Here is a 21,035-nt window from a genome sequence, read left to right on the forward strand (position 1 = left end):
ATACAATTATAGCATTGATAATAAACAATTATCTTGACACAGGAAATATGATAATGACTATTTTATCATTGCCTCTAGGGCATATTTCCAACAACTTTGATGACCCGACTATGAACGTGTGAGGACGTCGCACCTTAGCAATCGCTAAACCAACTTCGAGAGGTTATTGACCACGCCAAAGCACGATCAACCTGACCACGAAGTTCTATTTCCTGCATGCAAACGAAGAACAGGATATTGTGAATATAAGAGGAAAGCTTTATTAATGAAGGTGGGGTTCTGTGACGTCTTTGTCTGGTCGTGAAACACAAACGAAGAATGCGAAGTTACAGCTATGACGAACTTGTAATCTAAACAAAACTCAAGTCTAAACGGCGCCCTAAGGGCTACATATATAGGGAAAAAAGGAGGAATTTCGTGATCCCTTGGAGGAGGTGTCCGAAACATCAAATGGTAGAGGGGAACAAAGAAACAACAAAAAATTGAAACTTTTGATTTGTTGGGGGCCTTCTCAAAGAGAGAAAGCCACCCTATAAAAATTAGAGTATGCTGCACATGTGTGGCGTGCACACGGTATTCTTTAGTAAAAGGCGAAAGAATAGTTCGCTTTGTGCCCACCACGCAGCTGCTTGAGTTTCAACAAGAGCGGGTGCCGGCCTATATATTGTAGCCGGATGCTGAGCTCGTCTTTTCAGCGGCAGCGGTGTGGGACTATTCCAACTCTCTGCCCGCGCTGGGGAGCGCTGCCATGCCATGTCGCTTCAAAAAGGTTATCGAACGTGTTACAAAAAAAGTTATTTAACGTAGTGAGTACTTGAGAAACTTCATACACCCTCGTCCTATTTCGTGACCGGATTTTGCGGGGTAAAAAAAGGCACGCTTTTAACGGTGTTAAGCTGTTCGACGAAGAGACTTGCGCATTTGCCTGACCTGTGATAACCTTTTTATTTCTTTTGAAGAGAAGGCCTACGAAACAAGCATTGCCTGAGAGCATTTTAAGAATGAAATCGGCAACATTCTCATTTCATTTGTTAACAGAAATCACTGAAGGGAAAAGGAAAGGTAAGGTTCTCATTTCACTTGCAAAAAATTGCAGATGGGATCATTAGTACAGCACACGAGAGATCAGTTATAAACTGTTGAAGGATGAACCCACCGGTCCGATTCCACACAACAAACCGTCCCTTTTGATTTAGAAACAACAAACATTCCGAAAATGAACATGCGATGAAAACTTTCCAAGCTCCCATATATTATACAGTCTACAGTCTACACAGTCTACAGTCTACGGCTAGAGATTTCAAGCTACATCACAAACTCAGCGTAAGCAGAAAACTGGCAGGGGCAAAACTGGCATGCGGTACAGCAGCCAACATCTATCTATCATCCCGGTGCCGCCTCTCCCTGTGCCTGCTTGCCTCGCGGTGTCCGGCATCTTCCCTTCTGTGTCTATCAGCATCAGGGCTCCGTGCCCTGCGGTCACGCTCGTCTTTCCTGTGACGATCGCCCTTCCCACGGTCATCATCATCCCTGTGGCGCCGCTCGCCATTGGGCTTATCATCCCGGTCGTATCGACCAGATCCTGATCTCCGTTTATAGTCTTCTTCACCGCCGTCCATGTTTCTGCTCCTGCTATGTTGCTTGCTGTAGTCACGGTCGTCATGCCTACCGGAGCTTCGACCACCGGATCTGTCGTGACTGTGGTGATCGTCTGGCCTCTGACCTCCTCGGCTCACAACAGCTTCTTTGCTTTGCAGGCCTCCTTTCTCGTGGCTCTGACTTCTCTCCCTGCTGCCGTTCCTATCGCGGTCACCACGAGGCGGTAGCTGCGTTCTCTGGTCATCTACTTTTTGAACCTTTCTTCGGTCAGTATTCCGACGAGCAGTATCATCCTCGAAGACGAAATCATAACTGCAACATGAGAGTAGATTGTCAAAGCATGCAACAACGCTGTAAAAGCAATTGTCTAAGAGAAGAGATGAAAAGTGACCTTCGACGGTTATTCCCGCCTCGCTGAGTGTTATCATCTTTCAGAACATAATTTGGGGCTTTAGGTTTCTGCTCACCATCCTGGTCACAATCTCGGGCTATGTGATCTGGAGCACCACACTTGAAGCAACCATCTGCAATAAGAAATAGCAGGGTTGCACATTATTCATTTGAGAGTTGCTACAGGGTGCTTGAACAAGAAACAATAAATATGACGGGCATAATATCAGAATTGTAGACACACGTTGTAAAGCTCAAGGAGAACTTGCCACACATATCTGATTTTGATATGTGGGACCCAGGAGGCAGAAAAACGTGCAGCTACTTGTTCATATCTCCAATTGTCTAACAAAGTTTTGCAATACTCTCCAATCCAATAAAAATTATTGGTCAATGATACCATTTTCCAGGCATTTCTCTTGGTACCATCAGCATGCTCCAGAAGTTTTTTCTAACGAATTCAACAAGAGCCATTTAACATAGTAAGAATGATGCCATATTTGGTTGCAAAGGAACTGTTACATCCTTGACTATGTTCCACTTATGTGATTTTACATAGGAATTAGAATTAGGTTCGCAGTAGAGTTCAATTTCAGAAGTTTTCTTAAACGAATTCACATTTCCCTTCGGATGTTGTAGGACACATAATCGGTTCTCATCTAGTGCTGTTGTGTGATAGTATCCATACCCAACTAACCATCAGAGGTTAAAGAGTATCCACATTTCATGACAATAAAACAATATCATAAAGAAAAAAAAAATCCATGGTCAGGGCCTATACCTTTATTTCCATTCCGTTTACTTTGTCTGAACTGACCCCACAATTTTGAAACACTTTGACTAAAATCAACATGAATCCTCCGATCATCAATCAGGCAATTATCCATCTGCAAGCATAGCATTAAGTAAGTAGTGTTCTCTAGACAGTGCTACCATAGGAAATACGATAATCAATGAAATTGTAGGGCATGAGTAAACATTGTAAGACGACACTTAATTGTCAAAGCACCAACAATTTTATGACTTTCATCAATGAAGAGTAACTGACATAGAACACTAGTGCAAAAACTGTTAAGTAATAAAATACAAATTAGTGGACAATTATGATAGAAGGAGCTGTAAGTATAATTACAGGAATACAGGTTGGATGCTAACCTTGAAATATGCACGTTCGCATGCCTCCTTTGCCTCGAATTCTGACAAAAGATCATCAAAAGAAACAGTTAGCATTTTCTATTAAAATGTGCATCTACGATGATTTATACAGGTGGAACAAGAAGTGTCGTAAAAGACATATTAGTACACCACGATTGTAGCCTTTATACTATACCAAAATTGGACCCTAAGATAACAATTGTGCCATCTAGAACCTTCTCTGCATCTAAGATTTTCGTTTATTATTTAAAATAAAAGTCAGCACACTGAAGCTGCACAATTAGCTAATATCTTTTATGTTTATTATTTCCTATTTTCTTCAACGAGGATTCAGTTGTTGGGAATGAAGCAACATCACAGTTGCCTGTTGACGAAATTTGCTGAAGATAACCAGATGGAATGGTTGTAGGGAGATAGGTAGACAAAGGTTGGAGTCGGAGAAAATAGATTTCTTCATACTTGGTTGATTATGAAATGGCATCTTTATGTAGTGCATGGGTAGCCCTTAGGCACACCCTAGCATGATTTGAAGTCCAAACATGTTAGACTCATATAATCCTATACATCCTTAATACAGTAGTGTTCCCTAAAAGACTCATGGTCTTCCTCTGTTGGGATCCCTGATGCTGCAAATCCACAAGAAATTTTGTCCATTTACCAGTCGCAAACTACACTATGCAATTGTATCCATGACTAGTAACATCAAGCATGCATAAATCTCCCTCTGTTTGGACTCTCTGCTGCTGCTAATCCACACATCCATTTACCAGTTTGTTAGCAAACTACATGGTGCAATTGTATCTATGACATTTGAAACTTAAACATGCATACACCATCGACCATATTGTAGGCCTAAATGGCCAAAGCTATGCAACTGTTCGATGAACAAACTGGAACCCAGATTCCCTACATAAATAAAACATTGCTATTTCTACACAATTGCTCCCTTACGGCATATCATTGTGGTATAGAAGTTTAGAGGGAATAAGCATACCAATGAAAGCATAGCATAAACTATCCCCAGTCTTGAAGTCACGAATTATTTCAGCTCTGAAACCAAGGATGTGAAGTTAGAGCATAAACGAGGAGATGCATATGTTAGTTGAGGTTAAGAAAGGCACTCACGATGTCACACTTCCAAAACGTGAGAAGATTGTATATAAATCTTCATCCTGCAAAATGATTGAAGTAGCCAACTTACTTATCCAGAAACATTGTTTAAGGGTGATGGGCAAAAAGTAACAAGTTCAGTTTAGGACGTCCAAATAATTAAGCATCTTAACCACAACAGTGTCAGAAGAAAATCTACATGTAAAAAGGCAGCACAAATGTACTTAATGTCAAGCTGTGGGCAAAGCAGGATAAGAATAACATGAATAAAAGAAAGATCTAAAGGAGCAGAAAATTATGCAAACAATTACAAACTAATACTAACCTGTGTCACTGGGTTGAGTTTGCAAACAAATAAGACATTATCTGGTGGTTTAACCTCAGCATCTGGAATATCTCCAACCTGAATACAACGGGTGTTTCATCAGTCATAAACACGACATGGTAACTAGGAGTACTAACGAGTAAGGTGTTGGTTTTGATATGACACCAGGACTTACGCTCTCAAGGATCACTGCATTAGCATGTGCTTCTTTAGAGCGGATTAACTCTTCAAGCTGACCAGGATCCACTGTTTCATCTAGAGGGACCCAGCTATCCTCTAGGCGCTCTTCTGCAACCTGTGAATTTGCACACCGAGAAGGTAAAATATGGTGAAGGATGTCACTGAGACAGGTGCATTCGTACTCGAGATCTTACTGAAATGAACACAAATGACATAACTCGACTTACCTCATCATGTGGCTTTCCTAATGGAGAATTCTCAGGAATAAATTCAGCAAGCTGAGGAGGATCATCAAAAGGATCATCCAAGATATATGTATGTTTAATCCTGTCAATAAAAAAATTAGTGAACAATTAGCAGGCAGAAAGAATGAAAGCAAGTTAATACTGGAAAAAAAAGGTACATTTGGCGTGTGCCCAAATGTAGCCCATGGAAACCAAGCCAAATTCTGCAGACTGAATTGGCAGCTCAGGTTTGGGCCACACTTGACTCCAAAAATGAACTGGGGGTAGATAGAACATAACCTAAAATTTTGGCATCATACCATATAGCAGATAAGGAAATTAAGCAGCTATAGTTTGAGAAGGCTGGCAAACTTTTGGTTCTCAAGGGCAACAAATCAAACAGCCTCGTTCTTTGGCAGATAAGTCCTAACGATGCAATTTACCACAGGTGTGAAACAATATTCTACCTGATGTCCTTAAACGGTCTTCCTTTATCATCAACATAAGCTTCATTTATCTTTGTCAGTGTGTCAAGACCTTCAGCAACTGTCCCAAAGACCTGCAATTGACAGAATAAAGCGATGAACTCACTGAAGCAATTAACAACCTCTCACCCAGCCGGAAAAAAGAAAACAGTGAATAAGGTACTACTAACCGTGTGCTTGTCGTCAAGGTAGTCGACATCATCCCGCAAAGTGATGTAGAACTAAAGAAATAAAAAATAGATATCAATGAGTTAGAAACAGGCAGACCTAGGTCCCTAAAAAATCAAACATCAGTAGCGTTGTAATATTGTACCTGTGAGGCATTGCAATTCTCACCAGCACTTGCCATAGCAATAGTACCAGTTTTTGAATGCCTTAATTCTGGACGGATTTCATCATTAAAAAATCGAGCTTGATCACCATAGAGGAACCTGGAGAAAGAAGATTCAGCTTTCAGGCATATCTTTGACAGCAATAGCCAGCCTAAGTTCAAGTAAATATCGAACACAAAAGACCAAATTATAAGGTTCAGAGCTTAGTAAGTAGTAACACACACACGCACGCACACAAAAACATAAGTTGGGGCGAACACATATATGAGAGTTCGGTAAAACAATGCTCACTTGTACACGGAATCACCACCACTGCCAGTTCCAGTAGGGTCCCCAGATTGTGCCAGGAAATCCTTCTCCACCTTGTGGAACAGACACCCATTGTAATACTTCATTCTGTTCAAGTCAAAGCATAATGTCAGAGAATGAGTTCTTGATTACTAATAAACAACTCACTCCATGAACTCCTGCTTTCCTTTATGTTGTGGTAAGAACAGCACACACATCTATAATCACTGTAATTCGGAATCCTAAACCTACAGCAGGGTGGAAACAAGCCACTAGAGACGCACAAGAGCTGCATCACATTTAAGGCACACATGACCTACAGCACAATCTCAATTCAGTCCTGATAATGTCATAGGAGATTATGCTATGATGACAACAGCTCTAAGCTTCAGGGAGCAAATGCTCCAGCGCACCCTAGGATGGCGACTAGAGCTCCGCTTGCTATAAGTGAGGTAATAAAATCAGACGCCAATCCTCTTATCCCCAATCCGGGGCTGACCTCATGAAAATGCTCACAGCATCACCATGCTGTTGTCTATGCAGGTCAGGACATCTGCAACGGGGAACAGCCCGAGCACCGGCGGAGCATTCGCAGAGCTACGGGGGCACACGGGCCGCAGCTGCAGGCAATCTCGAACCAATCCACGCACTGCGCAACCCTAAATTACAGGCAAACTACCGGCGAGCCAGCCCGGCCAGCGTCTTCAATAAGGCGAAATCAATCGATTGGAACCCGTGGGCCGGAGGAGCCCTGGGTGCGGGTGCTTACTTGCAGAGCTTGAGGAAGTTCTTGGTGGTGAGGGGGCACAGGTCGGTGTGGAGATCCAGCTCGATGTCGCCCACGCTCGTGACGATCAGGACCGACATCTTCGCGCCTCGCCGGCGGCAGGCGAACCGCAGCGGCGGGTGCGGCGCGGGAGGGGGAGGGGGAGCGAGGAGGAGGCGGGGGTTCGTGGGCGCTGGGGATTGGAGAGGGGATTCGGGCGCCGGCGGAGCGCCGCCGAGGAGGGCACGCCGTCGCAATCCCAACCCTAACCTTTTGGAATCGATCCCCGCCGAGGAGGGCTTGGAATGGAGAGGCAGAAACTCGAGAGGGCTTTCTGGAAAAGTACGTTTCCGGGGAGAATTCCACGGGAATCTAGTAGATCAACGCCGTCCGTGGAAGATCGGACGGCTGGGATTTTTTATGTTGGAAAAACATGACGGCTGGGAATTCAAAAGAGCAAGTTGTTCATGCTTTGGGTACACAAGCGCCATGGACGCTTAACAAAAATTCCGTCCATGTTCATTGTGAACTAGAAGAAAAAGGGTTGGGCTAGTAGGGATTTTTTTTGTTTTGAATAGTAGGAAGGGTTGAGTTAGCTCACTTGTTGAGAGCGTCCATATTCAATTATGATTGCTTGACCCTCAATCCAAATTTTGCTTTGAGATCTAGTTTATTTTCATCTTTTTTAGTTTGGTGGTGATTCTTTTTCGGGATCGCTAATTTTCAGCCGGATGTTTTTTGTTCGCGTTCATCCGCTTTCTGGGTCGTCCGATCTGTTGCTTGAAGATTCGTGTTTTTTCTTTTTTTCTTTTCCGTTGCTGTGTGCTTTCTTATCGGACTCGTTCAAATTTTCAGCCCAACCCTTTATTTTTCCCTCACTAGCCCGCGTCGGTCGCTTCGGCTGTCTCGTCCCTTCCAGTCGGTATCGTTTCCTTATTGCCATTTCTTCCACGCATCTCCAGAACAGAGCTTGAGAGAGATAGCCACGGCGATTTGGATCTGCATCTCTTCGTTCGGCCTAGGTGGTTGGTATTGACTCGTCTGCGCTCTCCGTCCCGCTCCCCCGCCGGCTCCGCTCCTCTGTAGACCTCCTTGTCTGCTGGATACGGGATCTCGGCCTGCGCACCATCCTCAGCCCCGTTTTTCCCCTCCCCCCGATTTCTTCTTCTGATCTGGTATTTTCCCTTTATTTTCTGTTAGTCCCAACAGATCTGAGTGGTAGGTCGTATGGTTTTGTTAGTTTGTTGTTGTTGATGTGTGTGTATTTTCCCTGTATGGGTTCTCGTTTGCCATGGCGGATTTCGGCGCGGATTTTCTCGTTTGCCATGGCAGATTTCGGCGCTGTTTTGGCCTGTGGTAGGAGTAGATAGTCAGAGTTCCTAGGTCCGGTTGTCCCACTCCATTCCAAGGCGAGGTGACTGTAATAGGGCTTCGCGATGGGGATTTATTGTTACTCTGTCATTAGATTGGCTTGTCTAGTTGTAGCAGTATGTGTTAGTGATCTATCCATGTGGTGTGCATGTAGGTTTCTCTTATTTGTGTGTGTTGGGTTCTCCTAGGTTGTGCCTGATCTGATTCTGTCTATATGCTGTGGATTCACGGATGGATATGGTCTGGTTCTGTTTCCTGTTCAAGTCTCCAAGTTCCTTTGTGGTCTGTAAATCTGATTAGTGTATTTTTTGATGTTTAGTGTATTTTTGCTGTCATGTCCTATCCACAGCGTACATCCTTGTGCCATCAATGTAGCTAAGTGTTATTTGCTAGGATTTAGCCTGTATCTCGTAGTTGATTTGTTGTGTATCTCCTTGTTGTTTTTTTCTCTGTATTTTTGCTATGGTTATGTAGTGTATTTTTCGCTGTTTAGCGGATTTATGTGGTCTTGTGCTATTTGCTATCATTGTAGCTATGTGTTTTTTTGCTAGGATTTAAACTGTAACTCCTAGTCTATATTTACTGTATCTTACTCTGTAATTTTGCTATGGATTTGTAGTGTATATTCCTCATGGACTTTGCACTGTATTCTAGTGTCATTCACTTTGGATTTACACTGTAAATTTCACTCTCTTCTCAATGTAACTCCCTGTCTATTTTTACACTGTCATTTCGCGATGGATTTACACTGTACTTTCTATTGGATTTGCAGTGTATCTCAGGGATTTTGTTCTGTAATTTTAGTGTCATTCACTATGGATTTACACTGTAAATCTCATTTGATTTACACTGTAATTCCTAGTGTTTTTTCACTGTAATTTTGCGATGGATTTGCATTGTAATTTCTAGTGGATTTGCAGTGTATCTCAGGGATTTCACACTGTAATTTTAGTGTCATTCACTATGGATTTACACTGTAAATCTCACTCAATTTACATTGTAATTCCTATTGTTTTTACACTGTGGCTCACTATGGGTTTACTGTAAACGTCACTTGATTTTACATTGTAATCCCTAGTGTTTTTTCACTGTATTTCACTATTGTTTTACACTGTAATTGCAACTTGATTTTACACTGTATTTGTTCCTAGTGGTTTTAGACTGTCCATTTAGTATATTGCTCCAAGCTGCCCAGCTGGTCCTTGTCGCAAATGAGTAGCAGAACGAGCGTCTTCATCCTGTAAGTCATATTTAGTGGTCTGTACTAGCAGCCTTTATTTATAGTTGTTACCCCTCTGATGTTTTGATGTATCATGGTCAGCAAACAAACCTAGAGTTGAGTGTCTTCTGGTTTGTTTGTTGTTTGTTGTTTATAGTTAGTGTTATTCCCGCGTATATCAAGTGCTATTAGGTGTTATTTGCTTGAGGTAGCTAGTTTTTGTAGTGTTTTGGTGTTTTTGATGTTCAGGGGGTGCTAAGTGGACTTTCTTTGTATTTTAGTAGTTTATGTTCTTATAATTTCTTAGTGCTTTTTACTGTAATTCTTTTGTAGGTTATTGCAGTGTAATTCTTAGTGGATTTTTACTAGTATATGATACTACCCATTACAACCAGCCTCAGCCCTCTCTTTCTTCATTTAATTATATGTCACCTCATCGAAATTGCCTAGTTGGCATGCATGATACTACCATTACGGGCAGCCTTAACAAAAATTCCGTGATGAGAACTAGAAGAAAAAGGGTTGGGCTAGCAGAGGTTTTTTTGTTTTGAATCGTAGGAAGGGTTGAGTTAGCTCGCTTGTTGAGAGCATCCATATTCGATTCGGATTGCTTGACCCTCAATCCAAATTTTGCTTTGAGATCTAGTTTTTCCCATCTTTTTTAGTTTGGTGGTGATTCTTTTTTAAAGGAAAAAAATCTAATTAGCACCGCCGCACCCTCTCCTTCGCGTGCATATATGTCCGAGCATTAAAAAAAGGCACCCGTCCCTTTCAACCTGCTCCACAACAATGTGAACTCTATGCATGCATGCATGCGGGCTGAAAAAATGATTTATCTCACAGATTAATAATTTGATTAAAGATTCGTCTTTACCGTTAGGTTCGTCGCCATGAGACCTTCAAAATAAGATCCCATGTTGACATGTTTCGTTGATTTTTTTTCATCGTTCCTAGTTGCCACATTTATGTCATCATAGTTGTCATCTTACGGATGTGCAGTTGTCACAAAAATTATACATAGTTACCGGGACAATAATTTTACACCTTTTAAGTATTGCAGTGTTATGTGGAGCTAAAAAGTGGTTATTAAAGCACTAACAATAAGCAAGTAAATGCATGAACCAGCACAAGCACAATGAATCAAGTTTTTTAGTGGGGTATATCGACATTCATAAACCTGATACCAAGTTAATTTAATGTGAGAACTATGTTACAAATATTGTGACAAGTAAATAATAGTATTCTGGCAACTATCGACGAAAAAAAAATTATCGAAACATGTCAACATGGGATCTAGTTTCAAAGATCTCGATGCGAGAAAGCTGATGGTGAAAGCGGACCGTCAACTAGATTTATAGTTTAAGAGATAAAACTTTTTTAAAGTTTAACATCAGATAAATCTTTGCTGATGTCATGCTAGCATATTAGTTTGCATGCACGAAAAAAACCGCAGCATCGAAAAACCTATGTGCTGCGCCGCTATGTAGTGGCTCCCTTTTTAGAAATAGACTCAAGAAGCATCCGGCTTTATTAAACCGATGAAGCCAATAACGACCAAGATACTAACATGGAGTTTAGAGACCATGAACCAGAAGGATGGAAAGTTAAAGCAAAGATTAAAAACACACGAATACAAGGCACGACGTCACTACAACAAGACCCTCGCTATAGCAACGCTTTTTCCGTATCTAAAAGCTCATATATGCGTTGCAAGTGTCTTTACCAACGATTTGAGATGCGTTGCCTTATCCAGTGTTGCTAGCGTATAATACAACGCTTATATCGCCGTTGGTAAATGGAACTGTTGCAAGACTACAACGGATAAAGCGAATTTCTACAACAGTTCTATACATTGCTGATTAATGTACAAGAATCAAATTCTCATTACTTGGCAACGGAGAATTTCCAACGCTTAAGTGTTGGCATAGGTAAGCATTATTATTATTATTATTATTATTATTATTATTATTATTATTATTATTATTATTATTGTTATTATTATTATTTATTATATAATTATTATATAGGTGTATTTATGTAAAATGCTTAGTGTAATAACGTATTTCAAGTGAAGCAAAAACAAGATAATATATTGATAAGAGGAAGAAATCATATATGAGATAAAATTGTTGGATTACAATGATATTACAAGAGGAACATCATCAGATGTGATGCATAATCTAACTATTTTCTTGAAAATGAAACTTAAACTGAAAGCATCCATTAACACCCCTATAACTTCACTAAAATTTAATTGAGGAACAACATCCAACAGGAATGTCATCCACACAACATAACTAAATCTGAAAGAATCTATCATCGTCCGCATCATGAAACAGAACATCAACATCATCAATGCAGTACACTTGCCACGCATCCATATAGTCATCCATTTATTTTTTTAATCTACAAACAAAAAATGAACTGTTAATACATAATGCATTGACATAATGCAAGTAGTAATAGAGGCCAGATATTAGTCACGTACAAAGGTTGAGGGCCATGCAATCTTTGTTTTTTCTGCATTACCGAGAGTATTGCAGTCTTTGCGACTCCGCACCAAATTTTCAGTTTTCACAAGTGCCATATCAACATGCACCACCCAATATTCATTTCCAATTTCAGCACCATCAAGTTTAAATTTAGGATCACAACTTATAATTGTAGCAAGAGCTACGTCCCTATTATGTTTATTAGGCTCTTCAAGAATACTTTAGTTCCTACCTGCTCGCGAAAATCAAAGTAACCATATAAAAAACAGAAACAAAACATAGAAACATATGAAATGAATGAGCACTCTTACACGTAATTCACTGGCACCCAACCAGCTCAATGAACCACTCTCAGCACTCTTACTACTTACAGTAGCACCTTTTGTTGTTTTTTTGGTCTGGACAAGAGTTTGATAGCAAATAAACAATTTAGCACTATAATTTGAACATAAATGTGTATGCGATTATGAAAAGATACCACTTTGTTTGCAGCAAACGTTTTTTCTCCCTGCTGTGTACGAACATTTTGAAGCAAAGTTTCTTTGTTCTGAACAACATTCTGATAGCAAGACAACCAGTAGATACATAAACAACGGAGCAATATATTTTGAACATATTGTGTATGGTAACAGAAACATACCTTATGTGCAGCAGAATTTGTTTCCCCTTGCTGAGCAGTGTAACTATGATCAAAAGCTTCTTGATTTCGCACAACATTCTGAGATGGCAACAAGTAAACACATAAACATGGCTGCATTGTAGTTTGATCATGATTTTCTATATGGGACTATAATGATACCTTGTGTCCAGCAAAACATTTTTCTAGTTGTCGTGCACTGCCACCATTATGAACCATAGTTTCTTTGTTCTAGGATAAAATGATATACATCAAGTTTTAGTTATTGTATATCAAATTTGCAAAAAGTGCAAGCACGACAATTTAAAACTCAGCAAAGACAGGTTCTAAAGATTATTTAAGACTTTAAGTAGACAAACCTTATCTGAAACAGAATTCTTGTTTGATACTTGTAAATCTGAATCGTTTGACATACTTGGCTTGTTGTGTAAATTAGATGGTTTTTTAACAAGTTGGGGTCCATCAACCGGAGGAGCAAGCACTCTCTACAGATAGCATAACATAAATAATTGTGAAATAATTTCTAGAGTGAAATATGAGGAGTTTTATTGTGTACTTTGACAAGGTACAAACTTTTCTGTTTGAGTTGTGTCCATTGACCGAAGGTTCGATCCCAATTGTAGCCATTGGATATGAAATTTCCTATCATTGGAATACATAAAGGTTAGTCCACAAAATGAAGGATGATTACAGTTGTTAGAAATTTACCTGATATGGTCGTCTTTCCATTCTTCTCATCTTCTCCTCGAGTTCCATAATTTTAGCATCTTGATTTTTATTTACTTCTTGTAATTTTTCCATTTCAACTCTAAAAGCTAGCATATCTTCATTTGGTGTATCTTCCACCGAAGTAAAATGCGTATTCTGGAATAGACGTGAAGTAGAAACATCAAAAAGTTTTTGGGGTTTGGAACTAGTCCCAAACCATGTACATGGTCAGGCTTGTCATCCCCTAATACTTTGTTCAACGCATCTCCTTTCCATGCAGTCTTTCCATCGCTGTTATTTGCTAATTCAGGGTTCTTATCCATAATATCCTTTAACTCCTCCTAAATAAAAAAACAGTGTAAATAATAAGAATATACAAAATATCAAATTCAAATACGAGTGGTGAGACTTGTAAATGTACCACAGGAGCATTAATGATTTTGTTCTTGCAAGTTTTCGGCTTGTGCGTATGGATGAACAGGTGAGCCCTATGAGGGTACTTCTTTTCAGGATCTGCATCTTTCTGTTGATACATAATGTGAACATGAATTACATTAGAAAACATGAATGGAAAAGGGGTGCTTGAAGTTAGTATATTTTACCATTTCTTCCCTCTGACGAGGGAAACTTTTTGTCCCACTAGTATGTGTAGACTTCCTCATTGAACAATTGTTTCTATTTATAGCACTAAGCCCCTACCAAAGAATGAATCGAAGTAAGTATGTGCATATCTTTTATGGTATCTACACAAGAATGTATAAAGTCGATCAAGGAAAGTTGAAAATGGAATTCTTTTAAGTACCTTTGCTTTCTCGGTTGTCCAATGATTAACTAGAGATCTCCACTGGTCCGGAGTCACCGATTTCGGTTTATTGTTGTAATTGGCTTCGGTGCTCTTTTTCTCATCAAAATACATTGCTTTCAGATCGGACTTATGTTGCCTCCATATGTCTCCAATTGTCTTCAATATATATTTTTCCATGCGAGGAAGGTAAAGGAACCACATCTGCACAAAAGTTACAAAATAAATAGAGTGAATGCAATATAAGGCAACATAGAAGAAGCTAGTAAAAGATATTTAATGGACTAAATTTTACCTTCACTTGATCTATTATAGCCTTTACATTTGTTTTAGTTTTGAGCAATCTCCAATCCTTGTAGCTCAAACAACACAATGATCCATTCCTTGCAACTGAGCCAAGAAAGTCCCCAAGGTGTTTAGCCTCTTTTCCAATTGGCTGATCTATGTCATTGCAGCGAACCATTATCCTTTTTTCCTTTTGGAAGGTTCCAAATATATTTTAGCTTCCTCTTCTTACGCTCTTTTGTTTCTGCATTTTCAGCTGAATATATAGAACCATGAGTTATATGTTACGACGATGAATCTATCTATCTATCTATCTATCTTCTATTATATACTTAAAACAATAGAAAAGGAACGGCAAAGATTTACTGTTCAAAAGTTAAGAAATATGAACGGACTAGATTTACTCAGCTCCCTGTAGCAAAAAAAAAAAGGAAACCTACACAACGAGCAGGAAAAAAAGGTAACCTTGGCAACGAGAATATGAATCGGATTTGGTTACGTAGAACAATGTTATGTACAGTTTACTGAAATCCAACACGTAACAAGCAAAAAAGAAAAACGCTCCTAATAAAGCAGCACGTCCCTTTTAAGAATCATATCGGACTTCTCCGATCTAAAAGGAAAAAAAAACTGATATGGGTCCTATACCGAATTGATAGATGTGTTCTTAGGTACAACTACATAAAAATATGAATTAGCTACATGTATTATCCGGCCACATGTACCCAACCTTTCCTTAAAACGGCACGTATAGAATCTTAATAAGAGGCACGACACAAAGCCAATCTAATTATGTATGTAATCAGGAAGTCTATCATTGTAGTTTTTTAAAGTCTATCATTTTATTTTATTTTTAACAATTGAAAGTCTATTTCCACAAGGGCACGAGAAGTCTTTTTCCGCTGGGACTTGCATGCAAAAAAAAAAGGTTCTGCCAATTTTTTTTTAAACCTGTACCATCATGATACGTACAGTTCTCTTTTCTCCACCGATCACATGTAAAGTAGAAATCATGACTATTCTGGCTCTAATTATATATAGGCAATTAAAACATAGACATGCTATAGAAAGAAGAAAGCTACATGGATGGTAACTATGAGAAACAAACTTACCATCTTCATTTTCATCCGCATCAGCATCATCACAATCGGTGAAGCCTTCTTCACCATTAGTAGTTCTTTCATGGACATCGGATGATTCGAGATCTTTTTCACCAAAACTATGATGTTCAATTGGTTCTTCCATCATATACTCTTCATTGGATTCAACAACGTTAATTCTTGTCCTTGACATATCTTCTGCAACATTAAAATGACCAAAACTTTAAATAATTTATGCAAAAGATAATATTTTGTGGTCCTACTTGGGGCTTATGACAGTCATCCCAACAGATGTGATACTTATACACATGACACTAGCCTCACGCACACAACCCACCCGCCATTCACGGCCACTAACCCAACTAATCCGGAAGGGGGCTTGCCTGCGCGGGTTGCCCACCTCCGCGGCGCCAACCGTCGCCTCCTCGACGAGCTCAACCGCGCAATGAGGAGCTGCGGCGACGTGCGCTGCGACAACGATCGGCTCGGCGCCGAGAAGGCCGAGCTGGAGGCCAGGCTCCAGCAGCTCATGCGGCAAGCACAACAGAGCAGCAACCCTTAACTAGCTACGTACGTATATACTACTACTACTGCACATTACTGTCATCTTTTTTGGCAAAGTGCCGGTGGCTAGATGAATATGGATCGGTATACTACTACTACTGCACATTACTGTCATCTTTTTTGGCAAAGTGCCAGTGGCTGGATGAATATGGATTGAGTGTTACTCATGAGTTTCCATCAGTGGACTCGGCGCCGAGAAGGCCGAGCTGGAGGCCAGGCTCCAGCAGCTCATGCGGCAAGCACAACAGAGCAGCAACCTTAACTAGCTACGTACGTATATACTACTACTACTACTACTACTACTGCACATTATTGTCATCTTTTTTGGCAAAGTGTGAGTGGCTAGATGAATATGGATTGGGTGTTAGTGACGAGTTTCCATCAGTGGACTACTGGTCTGTACTTGCAGCAAAGCTATATTCCCATGAAAAAAAGGGGACCTGATTGTTTGGATTAATTCATGTTAACTTGAATTTGATCCCCAAAGAATTCAGTAACTGTGTGTCTGAGAGTCTGAGACAAACCAGACCCTTGTACATCATAATCAGAATCAATATATACTACCAACATGCACATCATAATCAGAATTGGAGTTCCATACACAAAGTCTATGAAGAGATTGAACTCACCAAGGTAGTAATGGTAGAAAACTGGATTGAAATACTTACCGCGTCCGCACCTGACTCCCCAGCAGTTGTTATAAGCAATCCAATCTATCTGAAGACTCCCCAAAATTCTAAATCAATAACAGAGGACAAGTATCAAACACTTGGTGTGCACGGTCAAATTCAATCAGGAAGAGAGTAATTCGGAAGCATAGAAGGGACAGATCTGGACCAAAAAGGGAGGAGGAGGCAAAATCTTCAAGTCGAATACTAGTATTTACCTTCTGTTTCTATGAATCGGGTGTGGGAATTGATCTGCTTGCCACCTTGCCGTCCCAGTTGTTGAACAAACGCCTCTTGTGCCCCTCAACAACAATGGTGGAATCAGCTGGGCGAGCTATGATACTCGGGAGGGAGGAAAGGCAATGACTAATCTGCTGGAGAATGGATCCTTTGTACAAGTGGAGGAACCGAGGAAGGGAACTGCCTTTTGATATGGGGAGGGGAGGAGGAGGTTTCCGATTTTGCTGGCGTGGTTACCTCCTCGCGAGCGCGTACTTATTTTCTTTTGACTAGAATTAGTGGCTATTAGCGGGAGAAAATGGAAGGAAAGGAATTTTTTGATACAAAATAAATAAATAAAAGGAAACGACTACAAACTTAGCTGAAAAATCATAAGTTTTTTTAATTATCATCTGACCCTTAATAGGCACTTGTACATATATTTATGCCAAACAATGTGTTTTTTTATGTTTGTACAAATTGCAAAATGGATGAACTAATAATGTTATCTATTACTCAAAACGTGTCGATTGGCTGCGACGTGCCGCACACGGTGTAGCCACTCAACTTCCCCCCTCGTCATGCAGAGGCCAATGTCGACCATGGACGTCGCCCCATTTCGTCCGCCCCTTCCCGTGAGGGTGTGCATAGGCCTACGCCAGCGCGAAATTTGCGAGGACCTAGTCTGACGAGACATCCGACATCCTGAAAATGGCATGGTGAAGCACGTTGCGCCGGTCCACTCACTCTGTCGTCGTTAGGGCATCGCGCGACGATGTTCTACCGCTACCGCGTTGAGGTAATGCATGAGGCGCCCCTCGTGAGTTCATGACTGCCGGGTATGGTTCCTGCTTCATGCTGAGCGGGCACCAACAGGGCGGCGATGCTAGTAGTGAGGCGACAAGGGCAGTGATGAGGGCGGCGCCAAACTTGGAGTGAGCTCAAACTGCTACTAGAACTCCTCGTCCGTTGTGACATCCTCATCGAGAGGGGCAGCTGATGATGCTCTTCACCATCCGATGAGAGAAAGTCCCACCTCCTTCGACGGCATAAAGGAGGATGATCGGTCAAAAGACCACACAAGATGCTTGCACTGGAGTAGCTAATCGACATCGATGTGCAGGTGCAGTTTTGAGAGTGGTTCGCATGGAAGAGAGTTTGATGGGATCGCGTATATATCAGTAGTCCGGATGCCCGCAAACCTTCCCCGGGTTTGGTGCCGCTTCAAGAGAATTTGGGTACTCATACTTAATTGTATATGTGTGTTTTAATATCTTTTATATATTATAACAAAAATATATAAAATCCTTCTTAGATGCTGACATGCCTCATTATTTTGTGACGTCATAATATTTCGGAACCGGTCAAAAAAATTATGCTTACGATTCAAAGTCAATGTTGTTTCAATATGAACACAGCGATCAAGAAGCCTACTTCATCGGCTGCGCTGCAATTAAGTGGCACCACACTCCCGTCCTGTCTAGTCGCTCTGACCGCCATCAAGGTCGTGAAGTCACGCAGTAGCTGATCGACATCAATGCATAGGTACGGTTTTGAGAGTGGTTGGCGCGGGAGAGGGGTTTGATGGGACCGCGTCTATTAGCACGAGTCGAGACGCCCACAACGTCCCCCGGATTTGGTGTCTGATCGATAGAATTTAGGCGCTCATACTTAATTGTGCATGTGTGTTTTAATATCATTCTTATATTATAATAAAAAATCTATTCATATATGTTGTCATGCCTCATTATTTTGTGCCTCATAATATTTTCCTACCGGCCAAAAAAAGTATGCACGCGATCGCCAACAAGATTGTAAAGCATGTCTGATCTCGACTAGATGATTAGCATCGATGCGTACGTACAGTTTCGAGAGGGATTTGCACAGGAGAAGGGTTTGATGGGACTGCGTATATTAGCACGAGTCCGGATGCCAACAAACTTCCTCGGGTTTGGTGCCGATTCGAGAGAAGTTGAGCACGCATACTTAATTGTATATGTGTTTAAATATCATTAATATATTATAATAAAAATATAAACCTTTCTTATATGTTGTCATGCCTTATTATTTTGTGATCTCATAATATTTTCCTCCCGGTCAAAAAAAATGCCTGCGATTCAAAGTCCAGCGCTGATTAATTTTGCCTTTTATTTCAATTTTATTTCTAACGCTCAAAAATGAAATTATTTATGCCTGGATACAAAATTTTGTCAAATATATTTCCAGTGGAAATTCAAACTTGGCCCTATGCCTCCAAACAGACACAGCAGCGACGTTGCCTGGTGTGGTGCGTGACACCTCCGGCCGGCCTACATCCTGGTCATGCGCTCCACCAAACGTTATCCACGATCGACAATTCATATAAGCTACCTATAAGAGGAACTTAAATAGCACACAGTGAAACATAGTTAACTGAAGGTGACGATTTTCTCAGGTATGTACAGAGACAGTAAGTTTAGATAAAGAAATTTGAGCGCTCGGTTGACTTAACTGAAATTAAACCATTCAAACATACAAGACAAAACCAAAGCATCCACGGCCTACAAATCTTCTTATCTGAACTAGAAAGTGCATGCACATCAAAGAAAAAATAGCAATAATACTAATGAATCACTTTAACCAGGCTCCGCATTTTTAGATAGGTGACTTCTACATCATCCATCGAACCTGCATTCAGAAGCAATAGAGTGGTAAGTTTCCTGTCCAAAATGACAAAAATTACAACAATGATACTATGAATGTAAATAATAAAATCAGATTGTAACCTGACCTTTATTCAGGTATTGTGTCATCATTTGACACTATAGGAGCATCTACAGTTCTCCCTCTATATCTCTTCTCATCCAATTTTGTTTCTGATGGACAGTATCAAAAAGCTGAAAGAATTTACTGACATGATAAGGTTCTGTTTCCACATCATTCCATTCTTCACCCATATCAAAATTATCTCGAGGCATCATCTTCAAAACAATTGACCATCCTGGATAAAGATGGTCATCCATGTAGAATACTTGGTCAACTTGATTGGCAAATACAAAAGGTTCATCCTCAGCATTTTTACCAGTGTGAGTTAGACTAGAGAAATTCACAAGTCTACACCCATACTTATCTATTTGCATACCTTTTCCTTCAGTAACATCAACCCATTCACATTTAAATAGCACCACTAAAATTTTTCGGAAATAGTCTAACTCAATTATGTCCACAATCCTTCCAAAATACATGACATTTTCAAGAATAGGGTTTCTATCACGTGCAGAAGAGTAGCTTGGTGTTTTTGCTGTCACAACAACTCCACTATTTTGAGTTACTTTGTCATAACGCTTGGGTCTAAATCTGTATCCTTGAATATTGAATGCTCTATGTTTCGTTGCAACCTCAAGTGGACCACGGGCCAACCATCTAATTTCCTCACCAATGTTGTCACTACCTTTCTCCCTCTCCAACTGCATCACCTATAGGAACACAAATAATAGAGTGCATAAGATACATTCTAATCCTAAATAAACTGAATCATTGTACTTACATGATCCTTGAACCATTCAGGAAATTGCTCATGCTACATCTTCTCAAATGTCCTTGGATCTATGCGTTTCTTGCGATTCTTCCTTCTCAAATAAGCCCCATGTTCTCTACAAAATATAAACAAGCACAATTTCAGTTCAAAACTTATTAATTAACAAATGCAGAGGTAGTGGCATGACATTTACTCCAAATAGGGCTTCACAGCGTCACCGTTGAACAACACATATCTATGGGCTTGTGTTGCTTCCTTATCCGTTAAAGTGTATACCATTGGTCTTCCCAATGGTTTCCCTACTTGAGGAAACAACATCGATTGTTGTAGAAATAGTGAAGATTCAGAGTCCTCTGGGTTGTCATCATTCCTGGATGGTTGGTTATGCTTGGTGGAGAAACCCTGTAGATATCTTGAACAAAATGTCATGCACTCATCCGCTAAAAAAGATTTTGCAATTGAACCCTCTGGACGAGCTTTGTTTCGAACAAAGGACTTTAGCTCACCAAGATACCTATGCACATATGTATCCAATAAGTTATAAATGTATATGCAAAAAAAAAAGATTGTAAAAAGTTTAGGAGTGAAGATTGTAAGAA

General features: G+C 40.4%; 1 protein-coding gene and 1 non-coding gene across 2 annotated transcripts; both read right to left on the reverse strand.

Moving 5' to 3' along the window:
• Positions 1-505: 505 nt before the first annotated feature.
• On the reverse strand, positions 506-627 carry LOC123414355. The gene has a single exon (XR_006614345.1). It is a non-coding gene; the product is annotated as a U5 spliceosomal RNA (small nuclear RNA).
• A 558-nt stretch (positions 628-1,185) lies between these two features.
• Positions 1,186-6,974, reverse strand: LOC123409258 (peptidyl-prolyl cis-trans isomerase CYP59-like). Its single transcript, XM_045102207.1, has 14 exons — positions 6,858-6,974; positions 6,092-6,196; positions 5,782-5,899; positions 5,639-5,689; positions 5,451-5,542; positions 4,987-5,086; positions 4,755-4,874; positions 4,580-4,657; positions 4,270-4,316; positions 4,139-4,194; positions 3,145-3,185; positions 2,771-2,876; positions 1,991-2,123; positions 1,186-1,911 (listed from the first exon to the last, which is right to left on the reverse strand). The coding sequence occupies exons 1-14, from the start codon at positions 6,953-6,955 to the stop codon at positions 1,377-1,379; spliced, it is 1,680 nt and encodes a 559-aa protein (XP_044958142.1). The 5' UTR covers positions 6,956-6,974; the 3' UTR covers positions 1,186-1,376.
• Between the last annotated feature and the right edge of the window lie 14,061 nt (positions 6,975-21,035).

This window comes from Hordeum vulgare, chromosome 7H (genome assembly GCF_904849725.1).
Source record: "Hordeum vulgare subsp. vulgare chromosome 7H, MorexV3_pseudomolecules_assembly, whole genome shotgun sequence".
Classification (NCBI taxonomy): Eukaryota; Viridiplantae; Streptophyta; class Magnoliopsida; order Poales; family Poaceae; genus Hordeum; species Hordeum vulgare.

Excerpts from the sequence above, each read along its gene's own strand:
- LOC123409258 (XM_045102207.1), bottom strand. The coding sequence starts at position 6,955 with ATGTCGGTCCTGATCGTCACGAGCGTGGGCGACATCGAGCTGGATCTC. Across the intron at positions 5,543-5,638 it reads ACCTTGACGACAAGCACACG|GTCTTTGGGACAGTTGCTGA; the intron begins GTTAGTAGTACC and ends TGTCAATTGCAG. Across the intron at positions 5,087-5,450 it reads AGACCGTTTAAGGACATCAG|GATTAAACATACATATATCT; the intron begins GTAGAATATTGT and ends TTTTATTGACAG.